Genomic DNA, 22,027 nt, shown 5'->3' on the forward strand with positions numbered 1-22,027 from the left:
ATTTTGGTGAATGCATTCTCTCAGGCTGCTTCGTTTTATGTTTTGAATTAAGTCACGTATTGTTTGATATATCATTTCCTTCTTTTCAACGAAAACAAATTGTAGTTGCATAGAAAAGGGCGTGTCCATATATGTTTTTAGTCTTTTTATTGTATTTGTATTCATTTTAAAATTACAGTTTAGGTTTAATTGCGATGCCCACTTCGCGTACGCTTACAGAAATCAATAAGTTTTCAGTTTCATTCTCTAATATTTTCTCAGTTAAACTATTACCACATTTCCATCAACATCAGAATTCAGCGAATCATAAAGTAATCGAAAATAAACGAAACGTGCAGAAAAAAGTAAGTAGGTTTTCGATAATTTACAGTCACAATGGATTACAGAATGTAAACAGATAAGTAAAGATATATCATATATATATATATAAACCATGGCGCCAATTGCGACACATCACAATGCAATTGCGACTCTTTCAATCACGGCTGCATCTTAAGCTGCAATCGAATAAATTAAAATAGTTTAGTTATTAATACATTCTGTTTACTTTCAGCTTTGCAGTTACACACCTGAAATTCTGGCAAAGGCCAGAGCGGACTTCTCATGGTCAAAGCATTTGCCAATCTCGGCACAGATGTGCGATTGATCCATATACGAGTGCTCAGACAAGCGCATCATGCTAATGCCATAAATGGAGATCATTTCCGAGCACTGAGGAAAACAATAGAAACCAATTAATGAGATTCACATATTAAATTCAAGATGCGAGCGTATCTTACAATGTTATAGTACTTGGCGGGCAAGTTTTCGCAGGCCATGGAGACCATGTCCTGTGAGCTGACATTATCATGGTCCTTCTGCGAACGGAAGTAAGGCAACAGAACTTGGGAAGCGCCATGGCAGACGCCGCACTCGATGACCTCATCGTTGACCACCTCGCTGAAGCAAAGCTGCAGTTTTTGGCACACTTCCTTGGGAGGCACTGTGCTGGCCAGGCTGATAATAGCCGCAGCATAACCCTCCACGAAGCTATCGCACTGCTTGCGAACGGTCTTTGGCAAGTGATCGCAAACAGAGAGCAGAGCCTTCTTGATCTCTTCCTGTTCGGTTTTGTTTTTCAGATCGGCCTCCAGCTTGGTCATAACAAACTCGCAAAGCACACAAGTTGGTGGCTCATTGACCTTTGAGCTTTCCAGACGCGCCAATTTACCCTCATTGTTCTTGGGCAGCACAATGACATCATACTTCAAGGCCTCATCGACTTCAACTGCGATGTGTAAAAGATAATTAATTTGATGTGTCTTTAATTGTCCATTTGGCATATACTTACGATCATCCTGCTCGCTAAAGACGCACATGCCCAGTTCTGCGCAAATCAATTTGGGATCCATTTCCTTCAAGAACAGCTCGGCAATCTTATCACCATACTTGTCAATGAACTTGTGGCATTTGCTGGCCACTGGCTTCTTCAGCTTGTCGCAAGTGTGTTCCAGGGCATCCTTAACGTCAGCCTTGGTCGGATGCTTGCCCAATCTCTTCTCCACAGTCTTGACGACCTCTTCGCAGAGCAGACAGTTGGGTGTAACGCCAAAGTCCTTATCAAATCGCACTTCGACGAGTTCGTCTGAATCGATATCGTTACCAGTGATTTCCTCACTGCTGGATGACTTATCATCCTCATCGCTGCCAATCAACACAATGCCCATTTCGTCCAAATAGTCCTTGGTCTTGGGGCACAGCTTCAGTTGCACACAAATCTCCTCGGGCTTGAAGTCAGTGATGAGCATGTCAATCAATTCGTTGGAGTAAGTCTCCACAAAGTCCGTGCATTCGGCACGCAGTTTGCTAGGCAGATGCGAGCAGAGACCATCCAGAACCTTCCTGATGTTGTCCTTGGACTTGTTGTCACGAATCTTGATCTGAGCCTGCTCCACAGCAAACAAACAGAGTGGGCAAGTGGGCTTGTCCTGTTCGTCGCTGTGCACAGTCGTTACAGGGTTGAATACTTCAATGTCTTGCTTATTCTCAACGTTTTTCGGGCACATCTGCATCATGGGGCAAACGTTGCGTGGATTCAAGCCTTGAATGAGCAATGCAATCACCGCATCGCCATACATCTCCACAAAGTTGCGGCATTGACCGGCGACACCCTTTGGCAACTTGGTGCAAATGTTTTCGACAGTATGTTTGATCTCATCGTCGGTAGCTGGCGTGGCCAGCGACTCCTGAATGAAGTGCAACAAGTACTCGCAAATGGTGCACATTTCACCGCCCTCCACCAGTTGGTTGGGATTGGGAGCTCCCATCAAATGATCAATTGGCAATTGCATATTCAAGATTTCTTGCTGGGTGAACTTGGGCTCGTTGGCACCCAACTTCTTGATGGTCACCTTAACGTCGGCTGGGGCAAGAACAGGCAGCAGAGGCATGATTGGAGCGTCGTGGTTTACACCAAGCTGGCCCTTGGGGCAAACGCCAATGATGGTGCAAGTGCCGTTGGCATCCAGATTGTTAACCAAAGTGTCGTAAATGATGTGATAATACTGATCCACAATGCTGAGGCACTCGTCCTTAAAGCCACGTGATTGTTTGCAGAAGCCCTCAAGTACTTGCTTGAACTCCGTCTCCGTGGTGTTGGCCACCAACACATCACGCAAATGCTTCACCAGCTGCTCGCACAATGCACAGGGAATGTCATCGCTAACACCATCCAGGGTGGTCAATGCTTCGGGCTCCTGAATATCTTCCTCATGCTGGTGGTAACGTGCCACACACACGCCAGACATGTGGCAAGGACCACTGACAGCCAAGTGTTGCTTAACAGCGTCGTACATCTCATTGAAATAGGTCAACACCATGTTTGCGCAGGCATCTGAGAAGCTGGACATGCCGCCGCACACATGCAACAGCTGCTCAACCATATCGTCGCGATCGGTGGCTTCGAATTTCTGCTGCATCTTGCGAGAGAGCAGATTGCAACTGCCGCAGGTCAATTGTGCAACGCCAGCAGGCTTCTTCTCCACCTTGGCAACAGCACCCTGAACATCCACATCTTCCTCCTTGAGGGAGCCATCCAAAGCAGCCTGATAACTGAGCTGCATCAGCTCATCGATTTTGCGGCTGTTGCACAAACCGGCCACGGAGCAAACTTGCTATAATTGACATAACGAAATTCAATTAGTTGTCAATATGATCATAATAATGTTTTACTCACATCGGGATTCATTTGTGAGGACAGCGCCTCAATCAGCTCGGGTATGAAGTTGTCGGCCAACGTGATGCATTCCTTCTGCACCAGCTTGATGGGTATCAGCTTGCAGGAGCCCTCGAAGACCTCCTTCATTTCCTCTTCGGTTTCATTACTGCGCAGTTGATCGCGCGCCTGAGTCACCATATCCTTGCATATCTTGCAAATCGAGTCGTCATCGACGGGCACAACGCGCTTTTCCCACACGGTCTGGATGCAATGACGTGTCGCTCTGCAGTCCTTTGAATTGCTGCCGAAAAAAGAAAAGATTAACACTCAGACAGTTGAACAAAGAAAGTGGTCATAAAATAAATGATTGTGCTTTAAAGCTATGCGACACTTGGGAAACTTTACTGACTAGCAGACGGTGATTAAAAGTTTCGGATCTATTAAGGTAATTGTTCAATCTGATTATATGATATATGGGTATAATTCAACCTAGTTAAACCGGCTTGAATATCAAGGATGGAAAATAAACTACGGAAATGTGAAATATGTACAAATGAATACTGAAATGTGAAATGTTTCTAGTTGGCATTTTTTGGCTCCCCTGAAGGTCTTCAATTAGAATTCTTTCCTTCTTCATGGCAAGTATAGTCAAACAGCAATTACTAATTCTTAATTTTTCAAAATTGATTAGCTTCATATTTTTAGTTTAGCAAAACAACTGGATCAAATGACCCGCATTCACAATCTGAGTCTGCAGTCGGCAGATTGTTATTCTTTCGCTGAATGAAAGAGCCAAGTCAGCAGAGATCAGAGTCCGAAAGCGTGTGTCGAGAACCCTCGCATGAATATCATGAATACCATGAGCCAGTTGAATGTACCCGCTGCACAACAACTTCAACATATATATGAGGGGATTATGTCCAGTTCCCCTCGATAATCTGATATTGCTGATGCATACATTTCGAACATCCGACAAATGAAACTCACAATGTTTAAACAGAGAGCCCAACACTAATGTGCTAATGGCAAATGATAAAATATACAAACACTTGCATATATAGTAAGTACATACATATGTATGTGTGAGAGAATGTCGAAATATTTTAGAATTTTACTGAGGCAGCCAAACAAAGAGGTCCGCTATAAACAAATTAATAAACAAAGAAAGTAAAAGTATGCGATTAGAAGCTATCCTATTTATATTTATGCTTGTAAAGTAGACCTTATAATCATTATTTTAATTTAATACGTTATTATAATCGACAATTTGTTGCTTGAAATAAGTGTCATAGTAGTTTAAATAGTTGTATATATTACTATTGCAATGGTTTTTGATTACACAGAGAGAGATTGTTGATAAGAACGCGAATAACAAACTGTCAGCTGATTATGGTGATACTTAGCGACAAACAAATCTATTATGACGAATGCTTAGCTTGGACATTTGAGTAAAGAAGATATTTGAGCTGCTGGACTTAATCGAAAGCCTAAGGCGAAGGCGAGCCTAACCGATTAGTCATTTGCAATCTGCTCAACTGATGAGTGTGTCATGCATAAGTATTTGTAACCATCGAGAGCTTAGCTGTTAATTTAATTTAAAGCGGAATCGAAACGTAAAACAAAAGCGCTGCATGAGCAAGTGAAAGAGAGAGCAGGGGAGAGATAAAGAGCGAGCGCCATTGCGGAGAGAGTGCAAAGTGTAGTTGTATTAGACGATTACAAGACACACAGACACATACATAACTATTAGGTGTGTGCGAAAAAAAGAGGCAAAGCGAGGATGGGGAAGAGAACTGAATTAGAGCAACTGTAAAAACCCATAACAAAGGTTATCGATGGACTAAGCAGAATGGCGGCGCTGCTGCCGCAGGCGCTGCTTTGCCTTTTGCGCTGTCGCCGATTGTCTTATCAGAATTGCTTCTTGCGACTGCGACAATTGTTGGTACACAAAACAATGAACTGAACCGCTGCAGAAACAACGGGAACAACACACGCAACGACGGGTTAATAACTGCGTAGTGGGCATTGTTATTGTGCTTGCATTGGGCGAGAAAATCGAAGGGGATCGAGGGAATAGCATATTTTTTTGACTATGTGATGACAAAGCGTTTAATTGTGAATGCATTCAAGACATTTACCTGAGATTTTCGCACCAATAGGAGGGGCCCCAGGTGCATTTGCTTCCTCCAACTAGCGGCTGCTGAGCGACTGGCGTTGAGGAAACGCAAACGCCTGAAATAGAATTATTATATGCATATTATTGTCTTTGTACATTGAAAAATTTCTACGTATACGTATTTGACATTACGGAAAAACAAACACGCAATATATTCACTCTATCGTCGACGTCGTCGTCGCCACTTACCGCAAACAAACACAGCCAAAATGGCCAAAAGGCCCGCGTCACGCATTTTGTCTGTTTGGTTTTATTATATAGCAAATACTAGAGTAAATTTACTACAATTTTACTTAATCTTGCACTTTTAAACACTCCAGCTGCCCAATTGCAACTGCACCGAATGACTTTTTGATGATTAATGAAAAAAATAGAATTGCGTTACTTTGCTTTTGTTATTGTACAGTAGAGATGGATAAGTATCGATTACACTATCGATGTATCGATATTTTAAAGGAGTATCGCTTTGTTTTCAAACAAACATCGTTCGTTTCCTTAAGCCAAATTATACAATTAATTTAAATCATTTATGATTGCAAATATTATACTTAGCAAATGCCTTTCATCGTATAAAATATTGTTTAAACCTCTTTTATTAAATGACACCCGTGTTGCACAATTTCGTTGCATAGAGAAATACCAAAAAGTATATTTAACGGTGTTGTGCCACTCTGCTGTGTTGTTTTTTAAATCAGTGATGTGTGTTATATGAAATTTATTAAAGTTAAAAGCACTTCAGATTGAAAAACTTCTCTGACAATTTAAGGAAATAAAAAATATGAACTATAATTTAACAATTGAAACATATATTATGGAACACTAGACCGGCTCAATCGCATGGAGAGCTGCCACATATTTGAAATAAGAAGACTAGAGCTGCCACTCTGATACAAAAAATTGTGTGGCTTTAATTGAAAAATAATTACGGGGTCCCGAGTTCAAGCGTCAGAAATTTCAAATCGAAACTATCAATTTTGTAATTTCCTAAATGGACTGTATCGCACTTTTCGAAATTTTTTTAGAAATTAAGATATGATTGTAGTTCGAGATGCATAAGGCTTATGGAACACTTTGATTGCAAATATGGGTTTAAAAATTGTTACGCGCAACTGAAATTATCGGCAATTTAATTGATGTCAGTCTAATGTTTTTTGATTTGTGATTGTAGAGGTGGCGTCGTTAACGAGTAAAAGCACTTTATTTTCTTATTCTCGCACTTTTTATTAGCACTTTTAGCAAATATGAAAGGTTAACAGGTGGTGAAATTGTAACGACAAATATATGTATGTTCATTGTACAATATACTTAAATTAAAAATAACTATCAAGTCAGACATTAGGTCATTCACTTAAAGCGAGTTTTGTTTATGTTTTTTATTTAACTAAACTTACTAAACTTTGGCTACTCGAGCCAAAGTGTTTAACTCTCACAAGTGCTTGGGTTAATATTGCCACAGCATAAGTCAATTTTGCACTACGATTTAGTTACAATTACCAATAAAGCTTTGAAATATTGGTTTGACAATTTTTCGATTAAAGACAGTTTTGAAAATTGTTTATCGAAGTGCAATTTTCGAATTCTATGCGCACTTAAATTTCGTCAGGTTTGTTATTACCTAAATGGTCTATATCGCACTTTTCGATATTTTTTTGAAACTAAGATTTAATTATAGTTCGCTGAACCACTTTGTTTGCGAATTTGGGTGTAAAAATTGTTATTACTGAAATTATCGGCAGTTTTATTAATATCGCCGGGCTAATGCTTTTCGATTTTCATTTTATATTTAAATTCCTATCAACTCAAGCATTTAGTCATTTACTTAATGCGAGTTCTGTTTTTATCGCTATTAAATGGCTGAATAAACTATGGCAATAACCATCATTGCATGTTCTTGAACTCGGGCTAAAGTGTTTAACTCTCACAAATGCTTAGTCAAACACTTAATATTGCCCCAGCAGAAATCAATTTTGCATTAAGATTCAATTGTAATTATCGTCAACGAAGTTTTCAAATACATAATTGATTTATGATGTTGACGTTTCAATTCAATGTCGTCATAGTGCAACTAGATTTTTTATGAATAGCTTTGATAAAAGGGAATCTTGAGAATTTCCCATTGGAATTACTTCATTTTTTTCGCACAGTTAAAAAACAGATATATGCTTAATGCGATGTATATCGGTGTGCAATTTTCGAATTGTAAACATATAAATGAACAACTAAATTTCATGTGCGAACTCCACGCAATCAAGAATGTTTGAGGCACTTGCAGCTGTGGCTGCATTGCGACTAGTTGAAAGTCGAGGCCAGCTAGTGGCTGCTCGGTTGTTGGTGGTGGAGCTTGCAACCAAAATGCCAAATGCAGCAGCCACCGATCTAACCAATATGGCTATAAACTGTGTCAAGCCGCCGAAGGAAACTTGAAACAAGTCAACGTCATGAGGTATGGCCAAGGTGGTCGGCTGCTGTTGCTTGCCAGATTTAATTACAGTGCTACGAAATTAAGAATGCACTTGACCACTGACAATGACGCGACGCGTCGCGTATGGCCGACTTTAAGAACTTGACTTAAGCACAACTCAACTCGGCCCGCCTCGAAAATGCGCCCACACATTCAAGTTCAGATTTAATTCAAGTTCAGTTGTAACGAAAATTAATTTTTCATTTGTACACAAATTAAAAACGCATAGGAATTGTTGAGGGAACCATCTCCAACGTTGTTCACACGGTGAGAGCACGTTCATTGCCAAATATTACTACTTTGGATAGGGGGGGACAGCTTTTTGGATGACTTATGGCGTGACATAGATACGAACTTAGAGTGTATATAGTAGTACTCTCCATAGTTGGCGACGGGCAGCGAGAGATTGTCTGGTTGTAACCCTAATTACGTGCGTAATTACGAGTGGTTGCAACTACTTTAGTTGTGGCAGCGAAACTTAAAGAGTGCGTCACATCTAATGGTAAATTGTTTTATTGCCCCTCGTTTGTGTCTTGTCGTAAAACTTGTGCAACTTCCTTGACGTGTGATAACTGTCCGAAAGCTGCAACACACAACACAAAACACCACAGCACAACATAGAGTGCCAAATAGCAGTCATTAACGATCATTCTTTTCGTCTATTGCCCATTGACCAAGATCAGTCCGATGCGGAAATGAACTTGACCTTATCGGTTAAGCCAGCCCCAAAGCGCCACCAACAGCAGCAACATCAGCAGCAGCAGCAGCCAAGAGCTGAAGTCGATTTAGCGGTTATACGAACGGTAGAAAACAAAACATGAGATAATAAATTCAATCGCAACAACAACATTAATGCCATAGATCTGTGAGTCAAATGGTTACTTTAATGATAATAAAGCAACGGAACCAACCAACCAACCAACCAACCCAGTAACAACAGCCACTATTGTAATAGCTTTGAACGTGATCGAAGACATCTCTTCCGCATGATCGGAAGATCTAGTTCAAGTATCTATCGAAGCTAAACTCCAAGTATCATCGTTGGACATCGACCCCAATTCAGGGTATTGTCTATACCGGCTTTATCTACACAGCTTGCTTTGCAACTTGAATCGATGAATTGATGAGCGATTTATCACTTGATATTCTACTTTGCATACTCCACGTGTAAAGTTTTTTACTTGAGAACTTTTGATTCACAAAACTTCAATTTCCTGTAAGTTATAAAATACATTTTTATTACCCTGTTGAAGCTTATTAGAAACAATTGGGAACCTTCGCTTTCAAAATGCAATAATACTCTTTGTGCCCTTGTCTATAATAATACAAATCTGCAGCTATCGCAGCCGTCAATCAATATTTTAACGAGCTTATTACTCTGTAAACTCTAATTTAATGTTCACTTCCCAAAACATACACAATTATTTTATCATATCTCACAGAATTATAGGTCTAGTCTTTGTTTTGGCCAACGAATCTTGATTTAATTTGAAGATAGCCGCCAAGATACCTACTTACCACATTATTTATTCGTCTATCACTTACGTTTTTCTCGTTTTTATGAGCGCAACATTTGCTGAGATACAAATACAATTTTCGACAACTGAAAATAAGCTGCTAACCTTCATCTACTTTGGGGTACATTAAACATAAAAAAAGAACCGAAAAACTAGTCAGGCTTTAACTACTACTTCTCATAGTTGTGCAATTAGTTATGGCCCCTGTCAAATTAAATAACGCAAATTGGGACAAATTATAGCAGCTTTCTTCATAATACGAGGAACTCACGCATATCTCATTGTTTATAAATAGAAGAAACTTAAATTATATTGCAAATTTATTAATTATTTCGGGACGGCGCGAACGCCATTCCCGGCTACCAAAAATTACACGCACGAGTTATTCACATTAGGAATAATCGCAAAGGTCAACTCAGCCGAAGTGCAATGGCCAAGCCTCGCTCCGGAGGAACCGCCTTCGTGATCACGGTTAACCTCTACGCCAGGTAAGTATGCTTTCCTCTGCTCTGGATCAAGCTACTCAATCAGACTGCGCTAGAACCATTTGGGAATCCGAAAGTGCAAGCAGAAGAAAGTTGAACAACAACACAAACGAAAGCAGGCAAGGCCAACTGTGTGTATGAAATAGGGTGGATTTCTATGCTACAAACGTAATCACTTTTAGGGGTTGAAATACTGTGAACAACTTTGCGTTGTGTATGATGTTATACCCTGTCTTATTTTATTAGGTAACAGCTTAAATCAGTGAGATACGAGATCTTAGATTTTAAGTGCAAAAGAATACGTTGCTCACGTCCAAATTAACATTGCACAACCGCTAATGAAAGATACATTTTAATTCCAATAAATTTATTATAAATTTATATACATTAAATTAGATTTAATAGCTTATTTTTAGTAAATAAGTGTTTATATTGATATGTAGGTTGCTTTGATTTGCAACATTTCCGGGTAGCATTAAATATATCTATCAATTCACACTTTATTACTGAAAGAATCCGTCAATACATATTTTGCTTGTGATGCGTAACGCATTGCGCATATATCGCATTCGCAATGCGAATTCCGTATACCCTCCACAATTCTGCTCTGTAGTTGCGAACGAACTCTCGCAATCCCTCTTATCACATGCTAAATTTACCACAAGCAAGACAGACGCGCAGTGTGCTGTGCATATTGGCAATTTCACAGTTGTTGCCCTTGTAATTCCCAAACGGTTCTTGTGCTGTTGGGTTGGACTGCTTGCTTCAGAGCAGAGGAAAGCATACTTACCTGGCGTAGAGGTTAACCGTGATCACGAAGGCGGTTCCTCCGGAGCGAGGCTTGGCCATTGCACTTCGGCTGAGTTGACCTTTGCGATTATTCCTAATGTGAATAACTCGTGCGTGTAATTTTTGGTAGCCGGGAATGGCGTTCGCGCCGTCCCGAAATTATTAATACATCTTCAATTTAAAATAGAGCTAAGCAGCCGTATTGACATATTTTTATTAGAACTACTTCTAGCAGATATGTTGATATGGTATATGTAGATTTGTATTTCAATAAGCGGGTGATTCAAAAGCCGCTTTATGCTTGTATTTATTTATACCAAGAACTTGGCAATTCTGTTTGGGTTTTTGTGGTGCATTTATTGTAGAAAACAATTCGAGTCGCAGTTTCGATTCGTGCAATAATATCAACTCGTTAAAGAAGTCTTGGAGGTGCCTCGCTTTTTATTATGTTACTTGCAAAAATTATGTCTCAATTATGCTCGCTTCAATGAGGTACTTGATCGTAATGCTTTGCGGGGAAGCCCGTTTTGATGTTTTGGGTTCTTTTTTTTTTAATGGTTCTTGTATGCTTTGCTATGTAGATGAAGGCAAGCAGCTTATTCAATTGTCGAGAATTCTATTTGTGTGCCAGGGTAGTAAAAATGATGTTGTTTTGGAGCTCATAAACAGAAAAGCGAAAAAATATACGATATTATGGTAAAGGATTAGTATCTCTTAAGTGCTGGGAAGTGCTGAACGCACAGTGACTTGCTGCTTTTGGCTAGAGCCGCTTTTTATTAGAGAAGCTGTTAATTTGTGTCTAATTAAAGAACGATTCACTGGCCCAGCTGTTACTTCCTAGATATGTGTAGACATCAACAAAGACTTCACTACCTCTAGAGACGTGATAGAATAATTAAATGTCGGGGAAGTGGACATCATAATGTTTACAGATGCGTCTGATACTAAACACCATTGATTTGGCGATTATATAAGTTATTAAAGCAAGGACAGACAGAATAGAATATTTAACTATGTTATGAATACATGTTAAGAGTTCTGATAGAAAGTAATCAACATAACTGAATATGCTAAACGTGTTTTGGAATTTTGAATTTTAAATTGTAAAATCAAGTTTTTATGCCATTCTTCTTTGTATTATGTCAGAAGTTCTATTGAACCCAGTGCTGCATAATTAATTGGCATTAATACGAGTCTTTTAAATAGTTTCTATTTGAACGAACGAAACTAAGAAAGCTTTTCAAGAGGTTCTCTCACATGCCTCTTGGCCATATCTTGCGTGTGTTGAACAGGTTCTGTTGAGTTGGTGAACAATAAATAAACTGATCGAACAGCAATCACAAAGCATAACAAGGAAAAAAGAATGAAATAAAAACAAAATACCAACTAGCATATCATTAAATTGAGATGATGTATCATCATGAAAAAAGTTAAAAAATAAACAAAAAAATTCTTTTCGGATTGTTAAACCTTCTACCTGTTAGAAAGGTTTACAGGGTATAAAATGACATTTAATTTTCTTAGAAGGAACACGAGCTTAAGTATCAACATAACTTGATTACCAACCCATACTCAGACCCAACCCAATACCAACCCAACCAAACGACTTGGTATTAAAATTGATTCAGAGTTCTATAGAATATCATGCGGAACCAGTTATATGATGATTATTCTGTGATATCTTTTGTTTTTTTTTTTCTGCGGTCTTCCAAGTCAAGTCGATGCCGGCTGCCATGACCATGAAAATATTTTCCATTAGACGGATGCTGTGCGAAGTACGAAAGTTGCCATTGACCTTGAGCCACATTAAAATTCGATAATATTTAGAATTAAGAAATTATATTTCACATGTGAACGCTAAGATTCTAAAATTGACCGCCAACTCGAATTTATTGCAAAGTCGCAATAAAAATTTGTTGTGTGTATATTTTGCATTACAAGCTGAAGTTGAATTTTGAAATTCTGACCACTCAAATTAAATACGCTCCCATTTTAGCGACAGACTCTTGTCTGGCGGACATGACACAGTAAAGTTTGTTTTAATTGCACTCATATAATGAAATGTGTATCTGCTGTTTACACTTTACACACTTTACAGCTTGGCAGCGTTGACTGTTTTTAACGGCGACCAGCGTATTTTATTAGAATCAAGCGATTTCATCCTCAAAAAAACAAAAACACTTGCTAATTGCGTGCTTAAAGGCCGAAGAGGAAAACCCAAAAACAAAACCAAATGCAAAGTTGAAGGCAGTTGGCAGGAGGAGAAGGCCCAAGAGAATCGTCTAGCAAGCAGCAAAAATTGTCTGCACAATTAACTGCATATGAGTTTGAGGCGAGATACAAATACAAGGGCAGCAATCACAGCCTAAAAAATAAAAATGAAAATACTCGCATAAAAAAAAGAGAAACACTCGTACAACAATTTGTGTCGGGCAGCCACGAAAAATAGCAACAACAAAGCGCCGACTCATGTTGCTCATGACAAAACATTTGGCAGTTGCCACTGTGCGCAGTAAAAACAGTTGTTGTAGTCGCTCATTTAGTAGTAGATTTTTCTACTGCCTTTTCACAGCCAGCCAGCTAGCAATCGCGATCGGCTTCATCTCCGAGTAACAAACACACACAGACACACACACTCACAGTGGCTGAGGCCAAGCCGAGCTGAAAACCCGAAACGCCAGCCGAAAATTTAGCACTTCTTTTTAAATTTTTATGCAATCTCAAACTTTTTGTTAGTTGTGTGTTGGAGTTCGCGGCGTTTGTATCTCGGAGAGAGTTCGAAAACTCACAACTAGAGATCCGCTGATCGGGATTTGATTTTTGTGCGTGTTTTTCGTGTTTGTGTCTGTGCTCAAAGGACATGTTAAATTGAACAATTATAAGAACATAGAGACTGCTCGCAAGAAAAACAAAATGTCTTCGAAAGTATTTAGTTCACTGATGGCCGAGAGCTTATTGCTCTCGAAAGCTGCTCAAGTCGTTTCGGGCTATTCGCCTGTTACCATTTTTCTCTTGGCTGCCATCACAATTTTCTTTGTGGTCTACAACAAAAGGCGTGCGCGTTTGGTGAAATACATTGAAAAGATTCCAGGACCTGCTGCTCTGCCGTTTTTGGGAAATGCCATCGAAATGAATGTGGATCACGATGGTGAGTAAATCGGTGCTACGTGATTGTGAATCTGTGTGATATAAGTACTCGATCTGATGTATGTTCTGTATGTGACCCTGAGTCATTAGACTGCTCGCAATAGATCGATCTGATTGATTTGGCTAACAAAGCAGTGAATGATTTTCGCTCGCATACTAAATAACGCGTATACGTATGAGGTGCTAATTAACTGACAAGCAAATATAATCAAATACAACTCGATGAGTGCCAACGATGCCTGAGATTCAAGTCGATCACTTTTGCTAGTGTTAATGAACTTTACATTGCTCTCCACTTTTTACTTTCATTGGCCCACATCCAATTAGAATAACTATTTACATCCATCGCTAGGAATATCTATTGATTACGTGACTTAAAATGAATGTCAAGTGCAAGCAAAAGGTGCTAATTGAAAGTCAGTCACTCATTTATTAGGTGCAATAAACAATGTTCGAGCACAAAGAATTGCATTATAAAGAGTTCAAAATCATTCCTTTCCTAATTCAATTTAAGCAATTTACGTCTTGCTGCATTTAAATTGCTAATGCGATTAGCAAACAAATAATGCGGCAAAAGTGTTAAATTGATTTGTAGAATATCATTTCATTACCAATTAGCATCAACATTTGGTCACAATCTATTAAAAGTTACAGAATAAAATCAGCATAAACTGTGCCAAAAATAGCACGAATCATGTTGTAATAACTAAATTCATCGTCTGACCTAATTTCCTATTTGAACTTGATGTGTGTCGCAAATATAAACTGGAAATCACTTTCGCTACCAAAAAAAAAAAGTAAAATAAACATAATAGGGTAAAAGTGTTGAAATTTACACGAATTCGAATTGCAATTGAAATGAAATTAGCTTTAAGACCAAAAACTAAGCAACTTTATAAAGAACCAGCGAAGAGAGAAACAAACAAATAATAAAAAACGGTAGCCGCTCATAAATGAGTTAAATAACAAGACCAACAAAAAACAGAGAAAAAACACTCGAAGTGTTATAAAAAACGGTCATAAACTTCAAAAACTCCAAAAGAAGAAAAGGTCTCAGCGGCGGACGTGCCGCAATCGGGAGTGTTCAATCTTTTGGTCTTGGTTTTGCTGGTTTGGTCTGTGATCTTGATCTTGACATTCAAAAAAGCAGCATTCAGCATTCGTGCAGCTTTGCAGTTGACGTAAATGTTTGATAAAAGCTCAAATACGATGTATTTTATTCAATAAATCTTTGGATGATTAATTCACATGCTTATATAACAGTTCCGCACCGAAACTACATACAAAAAAGCATAGACCAATTAACATACATACAATGAGCACACAACAACAACAACAACTAGATATTTAACATAAATGCGGAAACGTTGCAAGAAACACAGTCCGATGGGCAGACGGATAGATCGATAGATTGATTTTGTATCTTTGGTGTTGTGACTAAAGATAAGCAAATTTAAGCACATGCTATGCGACCTGCAGCTTTGGCTTCATTTTCGACTTTAGCCTCAGCCCCAACCTCATCATCAGTTCAGGCCAAGTTCAGCTGAAGATGTTAATCGTGCCATCAAAAATAAATAAATAACTAATTTTTCAAAAAATTATTATTCGATGAGGGGATAACGCAAAAAAAAATTGATCTTGGTTCTTTGTTCTTTGTTCTGTTAAAGATACTACTTCTATGAAGTGGAGTAAAGTGGTTTTTCTGGCTAGATGAGTTTTTATTCACCTTTATTTTTAGTGATTTCGGTGATTTTTTCTGTGTTTTGTTGGCAACTCACTTCAATATGATCGCAAACAATTGGAACTGTCGGAAGTTGGCAGCTGTTTTTTTTGTGGATTGCTTCAGGGCAGCAAAATGTTAATGCATTTGATTTGAGATTCGTTGGTTATTTGCGGCGCAATCATAATAAAAAGTTCTACTAATTGTAGCTGAGAATGAATACAAAATAATTAACTTGCACTCAGCCAAATCCAAATCTATTGTTTGTCTTAGATAATCATCTAGATTTCTCTCAATGAAATTTTTGGTTGTCTACATGTGTGTTATATGACTGGTTATATGATAGTTGAAGTTCTTTGAACATGTATGCAAATAAGTAAATGCTTTAAGCTTCATAGAGAAGAAGAAGTAATAATTAATTTTGTACCCATTTGACTTTTTTGCCGATCTGCAGCGCTCAGTTCAAGGCAATCAAGGAACAGCAGCCACAAGTTGTTTGATTATGTTTGTTGTGTGGCATTCAGTATATGATTTACGAATGAATGACTTGAGTGCAAATCAAGCGACAAAAGCAGTGGTGGCATCCACAGAATAGTATGATGCTGCAACAATTGGTTGAACGCTAAACGCTAAACGCCCGAGGTCAGTCAGATTGTCGTGTTTAAATGGCCCAAGTGCCAGAGCCAGAGCCAAGACAAGCCAAGCCACACATATTCGAATCGTAATCATAATTTTGCCATGCAACATCGCCTCAAGGCCCTCCTCTTCTCGGGTTTTCAATTCAAAGTTAACATAAGAACATTTGGCAGTCAGTGTCTCGGTTATCGTGTTGCCACTGTTGCAGTCTCTGTATCGTGGGTGCTTGCTTTGTTGCGTGGCATTGGAAGCCCGCAAACTTGATTGACATCAGCATTAACAAAAACAACAACGATAGCGACATCTAGTATGTCTATCTACCACATCGACAGCTCACTTGCCAATCGTTGTAATTCGTAAATTATTTTTTTAATGTGCAACTATTAATGCCACAATCTGTGGCCAAAATACGAATATGAATACCAATCTGAATCTGAATCCGAGACCGAGTCCGCCCAATGACACAAAACGCGAGTTGTAAGCGGCACATAAATTATTGCAAATTGTTAACGCAATTTGAAGCGGGGCTACAACAAAAATTGTTGCTGTTTGTCAACGCTGTCAACCACAAAAAGCAATATCAGCAACAACAACAACAATAACGAGTAGCTATAAACCAATTTCAAAGGGAAATTATAATAAGAGCCGGTAAAAATTGCCGAAATTTTGTTTTGTTTTCTTTCTTTTTTTTTGTTTTCTTGCCATTTGTTTTTGTTGTGCTTTTTTTTTGTCTTGCAAGCCGCAAAAATTTGCTACCCATTTTTGATTGTGGGTCTTTTGCGCGGTCTTTAACATGCAAACTTCCGACCAACTTGGCAACTTCAGCAAAAAAGAAGCCAAAGAGCAGCCACATACTCCGAGATGGAAGGCGGAGCAATGTTGTTGGTATTATTATGTTGGGTGTTGCTTCGTGTTCGCGCTCAAGTTTTGGGTTACATAAATTCATTATTAGACATCTTCAAAAGCGTGTGTGTTTGTCATCATTTTAATTGATGCAACGCGAATGGCCGGCTAACCGGGCGTATGAGCAACGTGCGACTGCGCATGCAATAAACCAGAAGGAAAGAAAGAAAGATACGACAAAAGTAAAAACCCTGAGTTGCTGCTGAGCTCATTTATGTGTTTACCTTTGTGATAAACAAGTGTAACATATTAAAATTAACACAACGCTTTACATGATGACGACCTTGATTGTTTTTTTCTCTCCTTCTCATTTTTTACTCACTCGAATATGTTGTTATGGTTTTTCATCTTTAATTGATGTCGCAAACTAAATTTTCACACGTGAAGCTGCAACTGAAACATAAAAATTGAAACTGAAACTGGTAGCTCAAGAGCATTTGACAAGCGATTTATTGTTTGGTCATTTATTTATTGTTTATTTGCACTTTAAACGCTCGTTAGCTGTCACAATTAAGCGAGTACGTCTCTTAACTGGTTTTTAATTTGGTTTTTTTTTCTTATTTTTTGCTTTTTTGCAGAGCTCTTCAATCGTGTGATGGGCATGCAAAAAACTGTGGGGCACACGTATCGGCATCAATCGTGTGTGGCAGGGAACCGCGCCTCGTGTGCTTCTCTTCGAGCCGGAGACAGTTGAGGTAAGTTCGAGTGACAGCTGATGTCAGCAACTTATTTAATTTAATCTTTGCGCCTTTGCAGCCCATACTGAATAGCCAAAAGTATGTGAACAAGAGTCATGACTATGATTATCTGCATCCCTGGTTGGGCACAGGGCTGCTCACCAGCACCGATCGCAAATGGCATTCGCGCAGAAAGGTAGAGTCCATGAAAATGTCAACTAATTACATTAATTACAATTACACATTACACCTTAATCAATTGCAGATTCTGACGCCCGCATTCCATTTCAAAATCTTGGATGATTTTATTGATGTTTTTAATGAGCAGAGCGCAGTGTTGGCTCGCAAATTGGCCGTCGAGTTGGGCAGCGAGGCATTCAATCTGTTCCCCTACGTCACACTCTGCACTTTGGACATCATTTGTGGTGAGTGTCAATGTTACAGTTCGTTATAACATTGTTGTTGTTGTTGTTGTTGTGGTACTCTTATATCAAATGACAACCGGTTTTCCATTTCTAATTGCGTCACAGAAACTGCCATGGGTCGCAAAATCTATGCACAGAGCAACAGTGAATCGGAGTACGTGAAGGCGGTTTATGGGTAAGCAGCAACAAGAGTATTCAAATAATATATTTATTAATTAATTGCGATTATTTGAATGAAGACAAGAGTTGTGGTTTTTGAATTGATACTTTAGAGAAAGAATTAATTTAATTTGAATGAGAATAAGTTGGTGATTAATACAACATGTTGTACTGAAATATAGGTCAGTTTTAAGTAGAATTGGGACAAACAAAACCAGAATTCAAATACAAAAATAATTGAGATGAAACAGCAAAAATTACTTTATAAAGATGTTAAAAATGAGGAACATTTAAATACACATTTCACACATTCAATTTCTGAAGCCAAAATATTTTAAAGCTAACAAAGGAAGTTAAGCTGTTAATCAAGTGAAAAACTTTGTTGATATACAAATAAATAAGTAGGAACCATTCTAATTTGAATTTTTTTTTTAATATTTGTTATAAGTATGCACTGTTAAAAAAGAGTTTTAAAATCAAGGTTTTGTTATTACTATTAAAAATCTTAATTTAAAAAAAGTAGCGACATCACGAAAATCTTGAGTTAAAAAAATGCATTTAGATTAAAGAATATTAATATTATGCTTTAGGTAAGAAATATGAGAAAATGTCTCAAAGTTTTAAGAAATATAATAAAAATATTTATCATATTAAGCTAGCATACTTCGACACTTAATAGAAATAATATACATTAAACAGAAAACAAATGTAGAAGTTCATTCAGTATCTCCGACAAATTTAAGTTACAGTCTGATGTAATAATTATTCAAGGGTTTAACATTCAATAGTGTCAGTTAAATGAGCAAAAAGGTTATCAACTTTTGTGGGGGTGGGCAAAGGTAGAGGGACAGCTGTGTGAGACATTGAGAGCTGTCAGTGCAACTGTCGGTGGGTGTGGCACATTCACATTCACACACACGCCCTTACCTCCGCCCTTACCCCTGCACATTATTTGGGGTGCGCTCCGCTCAAGCGCAAAATATGCGAGATTAAGATGTCAATGGGATGCTGTTGTAGCTGCTGCTGCGTCTGTTGCTGCTCTCGCTGATAACATGGCTCATAAAGCACACAGATATAGATACGAATATATACTATACTCGTCGTCTACTGACAGCAAAACACTTGACTAACTTTCAATTTAATGCAATACTTTCCCATCCATTTGCACCCTCATTTTCCCCTCGCCCTCGCCTACTCTCGACAGCATTGGCTCCATTGTTCAGAGTCGTCAGGCAAAGATCTGGCTGCAGAACGATTTCCTTTTCCGCCTGACCGAAGACTACAAGACACATCAGAGTTACATTAATACGCTCCATGGCTTCTCCAATATGGTGATACGTGAGCGCAAGAGCGAAGTGGCCAATAATAATAACAACAATAACAACAACAATATGCCCGATGCCTACGATGATCTGGGCAAAAAAGAAGCGTCTGGCATTCCTCGACCTGCTCATCGATGCCTCCAAAGAGGGCACAGTGCTATCGAATGTGAGTTTATCTAACATTACATTAATAAATTGTAATTAAATTTATTGCTTCACTTTATTAGGAGGATATTCGTGAAGAGGTTGACACGTTTATGTTTGAGGGTCACGACACCACTTCGGCTGCCATTTCCTGGACCTTGTTCTTGCTCGGCGAGTATCCTGAATATCAAGAACGTGTGGTCGAAGAACTGGAATCCATATTTGGTGATGATAAGGAAACGCCAGCCACCATGAAGAATCTGATGGACATGCGTTATTTGGAGTGCTGCATCAAGGATGCGCTTCGTCTGTTTCCAAGTGTGCCGATGTGGGCTCGCATGGTTGGCGAGGATGTCAAAATTGGTTAGACATTAAATTGATTTATCTAGTTTATTTTCAATATTAACAATTCGTAATTCTTAGGTGACAAAATTGTGCCCGCCGGCACTCAGGCTATTATCATGACCTATGCTTTACATCGCAATCCACGCATCTTCCCCAAACCTGAACAATTTAATCCGGATAATTTCTTGCCCGAGAACTGTGCTGGACGTCATCCCTTTGCCTACATCCCATTCAGTGCCGGTCCACGTAACTGTATTGGTCAGAAGTTTGCCATCTTGGAGGAGAAGGCTGTCATCTCCACGGTGCTGCGTAAATACAAAATTGAGGCTGTCGATCGTCGTGAGGATCTGACCTTGTTGGGTGAACTTATTTTGCGTCCCAAGGATGGTCTCAGAGTCAAGATCACGCCACGCAATTGAGCTGCTGTCTAGCGACTTGAGTTAAAGTCGTTCCAAAGTATTTAATTTGTAAATAATTAATTATAGTCGTAATATTTAAGTCTGTACATTTATATGCTAAATTAGCAAATAACACTTTGACCTCTGTGCAATACATGTTCGTGGTACCTTTAAGCATTCAACTCAGTGACTTGTCCTTCATCCAATATTGGGAATATTCAAGAGCCTTTCTATTCAAATATCGAAAATCATTGCAGCTATACCTTAAGTTGACTTTAAGTTGAAATACATGTTTTCTTGCCAATTCTATTAAATTAAATTTACGTTGTTTTATTTCTACCTAATGTTTTTAAACAGCTTTAAAGATTATAATTGAATAATTAAGAATGAATGATAATTATTCACTTTCATTCTTGGCATTGTATATATTCAAATTCATAACTTCAGGTTATTTTATTAATTTGGAATTGACAATTTGTTCTTAATACAAAATTGTGAATTAATGACTTCAGTGATTTATTTTCTTAAATCATTTAATGTTTTGGTCATAGTTTTCCAAGTTCACATAATTGTACAATCAGTCTCACAGCATCTTCATTATGCCAAATGTACTAATTATGTCACGATTTTGGTACTTTTGCACTTTTGGGTGCGTTTGCACCCCGCTTAGCGGAGACAACAACCGCTGTAAAGATCAGCGAATGTGGCTGCAAAACGATTGTTCGCTAGATGGCGCCACTGGTAGCGCCCGCTGGGCAGCTCGTTGACCATGCTAATTAGCATGTTGATGGCAATCACAATTTACCTGACCAGCGGCACACGGCACACGTTTCGTTGAAAAATGAACAATCATCAAGTCATCAAGGAATGGCGCCAGCTGGCTGTTGGCCTGGTCAATGTGTGCCCAGTGCTCACTACATACATACATACATACATACATTCATGTGTATATGGTAGAGTGTATCTGCCAGCGGCTGTGGCCCGTTTTCCTTCTTTTCGCAATTGGAGCGGCGCCAGGGCTTAAAAGGAACTTAAGTGCGCTTACGCTGTGTAATGCACAAATAAAAAAAGAACAACAACAACAACAAATCGAGCGAGTGGGGTGAGCAGGGCACCTGGGCAGCAAACGATTGGTTATATCTAAATGGATATTATGAGCATATGTACTCGACTGGGTCGACTGTGGGGCTCTGTGTGTGCGTTAAGTAACTCCTAGCTGGAATAGATAACTAGATCGATAGGTTGCTCAGAGACACAGAGATAAGCAGACACACTGCAGACTACAGACAGAAGGAGGCGGAGGTGGTGGGTGGAGGAGGAGGAGGAGCAGGAAGAGCAGGAAAAGCGGGACGACAGTCTGTGGGTTATGCGACGCTGGCGGCGAATGGGCAAACAATCAATTAGAATGGCAAAATCTTGCTAAATAATAGTAATCCACAAAACGCAAAAGGGTCTTAAAAAGTAATTCCCGAGCGAGACAAGAAATAAGCAAAACATGCGATTCAAAAAGCGCTGAAAAAAAATGGC

At 38.9% G+C, this 22,027-nt stretch overlaps 2 protein-coding genes and 2 non-coding genes across 4 annotated transcripts; 2 read left to right on the forward strand and 2 right to left on the reverse strand.

The window, feature by feature from the left end:
* Nucleotides 1-130: 130 nt before the first annotated feature.
* LOC133838574 (uncharacterized) lies at nucleotides 131-5,739 on the reverse strand. Its single transcript, XM_062269724.1, has 7 exons — nucleotides 5,562-5,739; nucleotides 5,335-5,428; nucleotides 3,215-3,497; nucleotides 1,331-3,152; nucleotides 780-1,267; nucleotides 570-711; nucleotides 131-497 (listed from the first exon to the last, which is right to left on the reverse strand). Exons 1-7 carry the CDS (start codon nucleotides 5,605-5,607, stop codon nucleotides 493-495), a joined length of 2,880 nt encoding a protein of 959 aa, XP_062125708.1. The 5' UTR covers nucleotides 5,608-5,739; the 3' UTR covers nucleotides 131-492.
* Nucleotides 5,740-9,681: 3,942 nt separating this feature from the next.
* LOC133839728 (U1 spliceosomal RNA) lies at nucleotides 9,682-9,846 on the reverse strand. The gene has a single exon (XR_009894138.1). It is a non-coding gene; the product is annotated as a U1 spliceosomal RNA (small nuclear RNA).
* Nucleotides 9,847-10,617: 771 nt separating this feature from the next.
* On the forward strand, nucleotides 10,618-10,782 carry LOC133839729 (U1 spliceosomal RNA). The gene has a single exon (XR_009894139.1). It is a non-coding gene; the product is annotated as a U1 spliceosomal RNA (small nuclear RNA).
* A 2,562-nt stretch (nucleotides 10,783-13,344) lies between these two features.
* On the forward strand, nucleotides 13,345-20,819 carry LOC133838576 (cytochrome P450 4c3). Its single transcript, XM_062269727.1, is given in 10 exon segments — nucleotides 13,345-13,772; nucleotides 17,609-17,637; nucleotides 17,639-17,725; nucleotides 17,787-17,903; nucleotides 17,973-18,132; nucleotides 18,238-18,307; nucleotides 19,496-19,709; nucleotides 19,711-19,779; nucleotides 19,841-20,120; nucleotides 20,181-20,819. Coding segments are annotated over 10 exon segments (1,602 nt in total). The 5' UTR covers nucleotides 13,345-13,537; the 3' UTR covers nucleotides 20,522-20,819.
* Nucleotides 20,820-22,027: the final 1,208 nt, after the last annotated feature.

Source organism: Drosophila sulfurigaster, chromosome 2R, assembly GCF_023558435.1.
Source record: "Drosophila sulfurigaster albostrigata strain 15112-1811.04 chromosome 2R, ASM2355843v2, whole genome shotgun sequence".
NCBI lineage: Eukaryota > Metazoa > Arthropoda > Insecta > Diptera > Drosophilidae > Drosophila > Drosophila sulfurigaster.